Here is a 9,586-nt window from a genome sequence, read left to right as displayed (position 1 = left end):
CTTTTTTGAAAAAGAAACAATAGATATTCCCGAAGTTTTAGGCCGTTGCTTTCTGACACGTTGAAATCATCCATCATTTATTTAAAGCGAGAGTCTCCAGAGGAGTAATTAATTTGAAACCTGCACCTTACAACTCAGTGAACAATTAGATTAACTTATTTCCCATTAAATCATTGGCATTACGATTGTATTTATGTGAGAATGGATAGATACAATTTGTGTACTTCTCCCCATGTCAGAAACTATACTTTTAAATTTTCATCACTGTAAGCGTAAATGGGAGATTTGAGTCTCATCTCAACCTTCAATCTGTATCTCTCTCAACTCTTCAAACTTCCAAAATATTTCCTTCTTTCAGCTGACAGATCAGTTCATGCATTACCCTCATGAGTCACTGATTTTGTGGGCGGCACGGTGGCACAGTGGTTAGCACTGCTGCCTCACAGCGCCTGAGACCCGGGTTCATTTCCCGCCTCAGGCGACTGACTGTGTGGAGTTTGCACGTTCTCCCCGTGTCTGCGTGGGTTTCCTCCGGGTGCTCCGGTTTCCTCCCACAGTCCAAAGATGTGCAGGCCAGGTGAATTGGCCATGCTAAATTGCCCATAGTGTTAGGTAAGGGGTAAATGTAGATGTAGGGGTATGGGTGGGTTACGCTTCGGCGGGGCGGTGTGGACTTGTTGGGCCGAAGGGCCTGTTTCCACACTGTAAGTAATCTAATCTAATCTAATCTAATCTGATTTTGAGTTCAGTAATTTTCAATCTGACCTAAATCTTAAAATGATTCAATCTGCAACATTTGAAATCATGTTTTGGGTAATAGGGTGGAGTGAAGTAACAACAGAAACATGTCTTGGAAAATTAGCATCAAGGTGACTGGCAGTGGTGAAATCCAAATTGCAAATTGCAAAAGTAAATGCGTGGTATAGTAGCTAATATGGCAGAGTCATGTATAATGTCATTTAAAAAGAATTAGGGTCTCCGACTGAAACAATTTGCGCATGGTTTCATGAAATAAAAGGACAAGCATATCGCCTTTTGGAATGAACGGAGCGTTTAATGTGATCAGGCTGCAATATCAGTGAACTAGTGGAATGACAAATGTGGTAGAAACTGTGCAGTACAGAAAAATGACATGATTACTTGATGTAGTTAGAAATTACCATTGAAAAAAGTTTTTAAAAAGGATTTATGTAACACAGTGCAGTCTTGCAATAACTGTGCAAGTTCTAAACAGTAGCATAAATCAATGGTGTAGGTTAATCTGAACCGAAACAGAATTTAGTCATATTCTCTCGCAGTGCATGGTCTAGTGTTATATGCACAGCATCAAAGATAAAAGACAGCAAAATAATTGACCGGTTTATTTTCAAATAAACTGCTGCCGTACTGATGAAGGTGGTGGTTGGCAGTGGGAACTGGTGTAGAGTGCCGAAGCGTTCATTGTGATGAGGAATATTTCAGCTTCGACTGCTCCGTGGGGGCTGAGTTTCTGCAATAGGTCTGTATTGTCCCGAAGGAAACTGGGGGTTCCTCTTATAATGGGTTAAAAGATGGCTTCAATATAGCCAGAGAAGCTGTCACACAGGTATTCGGGCTGATACAATAACATGTCCAGGTGTGTTGGCTTTGTGTCTCTGCAGAAAGCAGTTTTATTCTTCTATGCGAAATATACGCGGGCTAAGAGTGACTAGGACAATACGAAAATCTGGCTCTAAGGTGTTGATTAGTCTGTTGAGTCGACAGGTGTGTTCTTTGGTCAAATTGTCAGGTCTTTATTGTAGATATTGGCATCAAACGTGGGAACACCACCCACGATCTTGTCGGCAGATACTCTTGTGACAAGGCCACTGTTCTCCACTTCATTCCCTGTAGGCAGTGATGCCACGAGACATGGTAGATTGGCAAGACCATGCAGACGCAACGACGATGGATGAATTGATACCACATAACAATTGGCAGACACAAAAGCTACCCCACCTCCCCACACATTCTGGAGTAATTCAGTCGACATGGACAATTAGCCTTCAATCTTTGTGAAAGCGTCCTTGCAATGCACAACAACCAAGCAGAAACTGACATATCCATACCGATGAAGAGAGCCTCAACTGTTGCCTTGGGTGCATGCCGTACTACATGTAACCCAACCATCCTTTTCTCTATCTATAATTTTTTTTACTGTTCTGTTTGGACACAATAACCTTAATAACTTGTTGCAATCTCTCTACTTTAACTAGTTTATACAATTTTGAATCTCTGGTTAGGTTGGTTCAACTATCAACATTCGACTCTTATACATATCATATTATTTCAGACATTCAGTTTGTATCCAGAACTACCTCATTTTAATGGTTTTTAAAAATTATCTCTTTGCCTTAATTAACAGGATTATTGATCATCCCTTCAATTGTTCAACTGTTGACACTTTATACGCATCCTGATGAAGGCCTTTTGGCCGAAACGTCGATTTTCCTGTTCCTCGGATTCTGCCTGACCTGTTGTGCTTTTCCAGCACCACTCCAATTTTGACTCTCATCTCCAGCACCTTAGTACCCACTTTTGCCTACATTTTACATGCCATCTGATGTTTTTCATCACCAGGAGAACTTACTTTTCAGCTTTTCGACCCCGACTTGCAAAATTTGTATACACTTTTGATCTTTCTGCCATAAATTCTGTGCCCGTGTCCTTCTCTTCACTTCACGTGATGAAGGGCTAGCGCTGCTAAGACGTGTGATTTCAAATAAATTTCCAAAACTATAACCTGCAGTCATGTATCCTCTGACCTTATCCAACCCATTCGTTCACTACCACCTTTATTTCAGTGATGAAGATGGAACTCAAAACACCACTTTGATATCTTCCCCACGTGTGTGTGTGTGAGGGAGACAGCGTGTGTGTGTGAGAGAATATATGTGCGAGAGTGTGACAAACAGAGAAAGACATCACATGTTGTCTATTTATGTGTGTGTGAGAGTTACAGAGTGTGTGTTTGAGAGACAAGGACATGGCGAGAGAGAGAAATCCCGCCTTATCTCGACCTGAAATGTGGCAACCATAATCTTTAACTGTGTCAGATAATTTAAGGCTCTTCCATCAAAGTCCAAAATTTACCAACACATTCAAGTTCTCGTAATAATATGAATACATTCGTTTTGGAAGATGCTTTGGTTATTTTTGATGTTTTGCACACAGAAATCAACGGTCTCAGCCAGAGTATATCACAGCAGAGTTCTTCGTGGTAGATTTCTCAAGCTAACCCTTCAGCAAATTCATCAATGGCTTTTCCTCCATCGTAATGTCAGATGCAGAAATTCACTGATCATTGCACAATGTTTGCCTCACATGAATCTGTAGGTACTGAAGCAATCTGAGCTTAAATGTAGCAATAGCACATCGCACTCGGGGTTTGGCTGGAGCTGGAATAGGTACCATTCATACAATGAAGTATCAGGAAATGGAAATATCGAATGGGAAGTAATCAAATCATCACTGCAGGACATTACTGGATTGCACATGCTAAATTACGCATAGTACTCATGTGCATGTTGGATATGTTATTCATGTGAAATGCAGGAGTACATGGATAGGGTAAGGGGAAGAATCAGGATTGGTTGCTGTTCGGAGTTCTGTGTGGTTTCGTTAGGATCACTGGCTAACTTCCTCAGTAAAAGCATTTTATTAACAGTGACTTTCTAAATTGGGGATGCGTTTACTGTGGAATTAGTGGGGAAAATACATAGCCCCCATCCAGTTCCTTAAAATATGCTAATGATCTAGAACTTGGTGCACAAGGAAACATTTCCAATGATACAGACAACAAAAAAATTGAGAGCATTGTTCGCTAAAATGTGACATTGTAAAGACACCGACAGAAAGCAAGCTGGTGGAATGAACCGGTAGGTGGCAGATGATGTTCGATGTGGAGATGATACAACAGAGGATCCTTCCAGAACTTCTGCAGTCCACATGTTGGAAATCAAGCGGGTTTCGTCGCCTGAGATGGTTCTACTGAGCATCCTTCTTAAACTTCCACAGCCCACCTTTTGTAAATTAACCTGGTTGCAGCACCTGAGAGGTTTGCTGGCCCTGTATTTACCAACAAATTGGAGATTATTCTATTACACTCACGACTTATGCGATGTGAATGCCAGGCAGGGGAGAGGAAATTAGGAGAAGAGTTGTTTGCCGCTATATTTCTATATTCTGACCTGCTCCTGTACTGACTTCTTCAGTTGCGGGTACCGTTTGAGTTTTGGGTGAAATATCACCACTGGGATGTTGTTGTGGGGGAATTCAATAACAGCAACAGAATTGAATGTCAAGTTGGAGTAGTAAGATTGTGATTCAATGGAGATGACTATTGCCTGCATTTGTGTGTAGTGAATGTTACGTTCCCCTTGTCAGTCCCAGCCTGTGCATTCTTTCTTGAATGTAATGCTTCGGGATGTAAGGATACTGCTTTAGTATCGAAATATGCTGCATAATCTGAATATCAAGCAATCATTGTCGACCATCTTCACTTATGAATTTATGATGGATGGAAGGGCATTTATGCAGTAACGAAGATGGTTGTGCTGAGGACATTAACCAAAGGTATTCCAGCAGAAATGTCCTCGATCTGAGATGAGTGATCTCTAACACCTATAACCATCTTGCAATGCGTCAGGCATAATTGTAAAACACCGACAGTTTACTTACGATGACCACTCATTTCAGTTTTGCTTGTTACGACACTGGTAACCCCCTCCCCCCACTGCTTAATTTAAACCAGCAACACAGAAAACGTTTATTGCGTGCAGTAATCTGTGAAAATTCGAGAGGCTAAGAAGTATTTAAAGTAAAAATTAAATACTTTATTTCTTAAAGTATAACAGAGAATAACTAACAGCTCTTTTGAACTTCTTTGTCTAACCTATTTTAAACCTGCCCCTTCTAAAAAACTAGTCTGATAAAATTCCCAATTTAAATTTATCAAAAATATAAATTTCAAAACTATTCAAATTTTCTCTTGGTATTTTCCTCTGTCAATGGTCTTCTTCTAAGGTATTTCTGTTTCACAAGTCACTGATTGATAAAGGTATCTTTAAGAGACTTGTTTTTCGGGCAGTGTGTACATTCTGGTGGCTTAGTAGCCCTTTCCCAACTCTTCAATTTTTACTGGTCTTCACCAACCCCACCCCCTCCCCCGCCGCCACCAAAAACATGAGATTGTTTCATTGGCTTTTATTATTACTAATATACTGAATTCAAACTTAATTGGAATTTGGTATTTTGTGGGTAAAATTTAAATCGATTGGTCTAATTCGAATTTGTTTCTGGCTCCAGGCAACGAGATACACAATTTGCTGGACCAGAAGGTTACCTTATGTCTTTTTCATAACAGTTGGTGCCGTCAAGTATTTCTGCTAACTTTTAACATCCCTAAAGGTACAGTACACTTCTGCACCTTCATAACAGTGTTATACCATTAAGGTGGATACAATAATTGTTTGAATCTGAACATGTAACATATTTTGTCCTGCTACCGGGCCTGTCTCATTTGACAATGCTTAAACAATGCATTGGCTTCGACTGAACTTGGTGTCAAGTACAGCTGTCGCCAATTTCTGTGTATAACGATATTAGGCCCAGTTTTATTAGCTACTTGATGAATGCATATCTGTTTGTGTATTATGCTACCGTTTGTCACTGATCGCATGTCGCTATTTTCGAGCTCAGTTCTATCCACAATACAGAATATGCCAGTATATTATCTGTGTCTGCTTTGGAAATGTTCTCAATGCTAATATCACTGGGCCCACACCTCAATAATTACTCGCGATATTTCTCAGTTTCTATTATAAAGTGGTAACTTTTAGGTTCTTCCTTCCGTGAAAATGTTGAATTTGGTTTCGATTTCAGCAGCTGAGAATTAAACGAACACACAAAATGCTATGCAATCCATATTTGATGTAATATTTGCATATTTTCCACCCACGTCATATCCAAATATGTCATAGGTCATACAGATATACAGTATTGAATCTGAACCAACTCATCTTTGCCGACCTGATGTTCTAAGTTAGTCTCGTCCCATTTGGGCAGGGTCCCTCGAAACCCTTTCTGTTCATATACTCATCCAGATGCTTTTTATATATTGCAAGTACATCAAACCCGACCACTTCCTGTGGTTGTTCATTGGACACACGAAGCAAGCTTTGTGTGGATGAGTTGCCTTTCATGTCTCTTTTAAATCTTTACCCTCTCACCTTTAACCTGTGGCTTCTAGTTTGGGACAACCCTAAACTGGGAACAAGACTCTCTCCATGCCCTCGTGAATTTATAAACTTCTGTAAGGACACCTCTCGGACTCCAATAAACCTGGTAAAATATCCACAGTCTATCCCCTATTCTGCCTCTCACTGTAGCTCAAACCCTCCAAACAAGGCAACATTCTTATACATTGAAACAGATCGTGTGTGAGCGCATGAGTGCGTGTCTGTGTGCGTGCACGTGCGCGCGTGCGTGTGTTATGTACTTAAGATTGCATCACCAGCAACAACAATATAATTAATATGATATCTAAAAGATGCAAAATAATTTTGAACTGGTCGGAGATGAGAAAACACGTTTTTCTTTTATTTGAGATCGACCTCAACTCATTGTCAACAGTGAAAGTGAATGTGGCTGCTGAATGTATTATCAGTCCTTCACCCACAAACAAAAAAAAAGAACCGCTGCATCTCCCTTTGCAAAATTAGACATTAAAGACATGAAACTGTGAGTTAATTTGTTTGTTCGTTGAATGGAGATAAAGAATTCTGTCATAATTAGCCCCTCTGGAAATACTCATGCAGAATAAATGAGAGATCTTTAGAAAGTGTCTCAGAAACAAGCTGCACAACTTGGATAACGCCATTATTTTCCAAAAAGACGATGCATGGTCCAGCAAATGGATCTCTCTATGCTATTTACTACATACTTCTCGCTGTTATTGGTATGCCAGGTAGGTGATGGATTTGATTTTGATTTTGATTCGGTCAAAAGGAAAAAAGAATCCCTTTTAGAACACGACTTTACTCCAGGAAACCTTCAGCTCTGTCTGACCGTAAGATATTTCAGCTGATTCTGATATTTCTATGAATTATAACACATGCCGTTGCACTCTAGTAAATTACATTACATATACTCGAAATTAACTGTGAAGCAATGCATGATTATAATACGCTATACCGCGCTAAATTATGATTCAATGTTCTATTCAGTAATGGAAGGACAAAGTGCAATTTGTACAATTGCAAAACTTCATTGGTGTGAATACTGAACATTACATTCAATAATATTACAGGAAACAGCAGTGACGTGTTTTCATTTGTTCGTGTGTGTGGTCTTTTGAGTTATAAAGTATCCTGGTGTCAGAATCATTTTTCTTTCATTGCAATTTTAGCGATTGCATTCCAGATCAATTAATGTTTAAATATAAAACAGTCATACATTGTAAGAATCTACAGTGCGAACTCGAGAAAATATTAATTGGAACATATTGAATTGTTAATGAAAATCTAATTTATAATATGATATCAAGAATCAACTATGAAAATGTTTGAGGTGCATTAAATGATCTCGCAATTGTCTTGCTTTTGTGTGTAAACCTTATGGATTTGGTTTTTTTTCGGACAACATTATTTTGGTGAAAGCCAGGATTTTTGCTGTTGCTAGAAATGTCAATATCTATGGTCCATCAATTGTTTTCATCATCAATGGAGTTGCATTACTTTCCTCAACCAAGAATTATGCCGGCAGTAGGAATATTTCGAGAGATCTGTTTACTAAAGAAAGACAAACATGACACAAAAATCACATCAAAAGAAATTGGAAAAGAAAGCGAATTCAATGATAATGGAGTTAGGTTGAATGCAGCACCGCAAACGGCGAGAAGGAGATGGAGAATTTGAGCAACTGAGGCAGTAGTCAGTTGGTATGGGAAGAAGTGGCGGGGTGGGAGGGGGAATGTATTCAACAGTTTGCACCAGTTCAAAAACAATATTGGAAACATCATTGAGGCAATTATCAACATGCATGCATAAGAGGACAGCATTGGAGGCACTTTTCGATTTCTGATAATTGTAGCTTATTCTTTGGTTGACAAGAACTGAGAAATAGGAGGAGTTTGCAGTCAAGGCTGTGAGTATTAGAATTGTGAATCTGATGGAGTGGGAGAAGAAATACCTCAACCAGAGCAGTGGTAAAACTGGTATGAAGTAAAGTTTTGTGCCTCTTGGCGCAGCAAGGGTGCCATGGTAGCAGATTGAAGGAAGCAGTAACTGACGTTTCGAGAACCTTTGGTAATGTCTCTCTTTATCTCTCACAGCCAACTTCATAGCAATCATAATTCTATCCCGAGGGCGGTGTGGACTCTCCCGGTGTATCACTTTCTATTTGGTGGCCATAGCGGTGGCTGATTTCCTTGTCATCACCACTGGTTGCTTACTCAACCGGATCCCCAGAATCTACTTCAGGTATAGTATACTGTCTACAACCCCAGCGTGCAGCCTGAGTGCCGTGCTCGTGTATGTCACACGGGATGGCTCCGTTTGGTTGACAGTGGCTTTTACCATCGACCGTTTCGTGGCCATCTGCTCCCACAGCCTGAAAACAAGATACTGCACTGACAAAACCGCTTCGCAAATCATGGGAGTTATCTGTGCACTAAGCCTCATAAAGAATATTCCTTATTACTTCATATACCGGCCTTTATACGTTCTGGACCAGGTCCCCTGGTTCTGTGACATTAAAGCCATCTACTATTCCTCGCCAGCCTGGCAGGCCTACGATTGGTTGGACCGGATATTAACTCCTTTCTCACCCTTTCTCCTCATTCTACTACTGAACGCCTTGACGGTAAGACACATCCTTGCAGCCAGCCAAGCCCGCAAGAGGCTCCAACGAACTCAGAAGGGTGAAGACCAAGAAATAGCCAACCGAAAGAAGTCCATTGTCCTGCTTTTCGCCATCTCTCTCAGCTTTCTTCTTCTTTGGATCACGTATGTCATTTATTTTCTGTATGTGCGAATTAAAGGCGATGCCTATTTCAATAGTTTGAATTTTAATGACCCTCAATACATCCTTCAAGAGACTACGAAAGTGCTCCAATTACTAAGTTCTTGCAACAATGTTTTCATTTACGCTGTGTCTCAGTCCAGGTTCAGGGAGCAGATGAAGAATGTGCTAATGTGTCCCTTCACCGTTGCAAGTCGTTTCTTTAGAACATAAAAAAAAACTCATTTTTCGTGCATTACAATTGCTGTGTGTGCCACTCGCTTTTTCTCTCACCGGAATGAGGAAGTTCTGCATTTAAGATCCTGAAATCGTCAGAAATAGAAGGCTTATTGTGTTTATTTCCCGGAGATGGGGCATTCTTTCTTCCTTCCTTTCTTCTTTTCTTCCTTCCTTCATTCCTTCCTTCCTTCCTTCTTTTCTTGCTTCTCTTCTTTCTTGCTTCCTTCCTTTCTTCCTTCCTTTCTTCCTTTCTTTCTTCCTTCCTTTCTTTCTTTCTTTCTTTCTTTCTTTCTTTCTTTCTTTCTTTCTTTCTTTCTTTCTTTCTTTC

General features: G+C 40.1%; 1 protein-coding gene across 1 annotated transcript; it reads left to right on the top strand.

Annotated features, from left to right (window-relative positions):
* The first annotated feature begins 6,915 nt into the window (after window positions 1-6,915).
* Window positions 6,916-9,252, top strand: LOC140461083 (probable G-protein coupled receptor 139). Its single transcript, XM_072555861.1, has 2 exons — window positions 6,916-6,985; window positions 8,351-9,252. The coding sequence occupies exons 1-2, from the start codon at window positions 6,916-6,918 to the stop codon at window positions 9,250-9,252; spliced, it is 972 nt and encodes a 323-aa protein (XP_072411962.1).
* The last annotated feature ends 334 nt before the right edge of the window (window positions 9,253-9,586 follow it).

Source organism: Chiloscyllium punctatum, chromosome 36, assembly GCF_047496795.1.
Source record: "Chiloscyllium punctatum isolate Juve2018m chromosome 36, sChiPun1.3, whole genome shotgun sequence".
Classification (NCBI taxonomy): domain Eukaryota; kingdom Metazoa; phylum Chordata; class Chondrichthyes; order Orectolobiformes; family Hemiscylliidae; genus Chiloscyllium; species Chiloscyllium punctatum.
The sequence above is the reverse complement of the archived record's forward strand: the minus strand, read 5'-3'. Positions and strand labels throughout refer to the sequence as shown.

Coding starts and splice junctions, on each gene's coding strand:
- LOC140461083 (XM_072555861.1), top strand. CDS start 6,916: ATGCATGGTCCAGCAAATGGATCTCTCTATGCTATTTACTACATACTT. Junction 6,986..8,350: donor CGCTGTTATTGGTATGCCAG/GTAGGTGATGGA, acceptor TATCTCTCACAG/CCAACTTCATAGCAATCATA.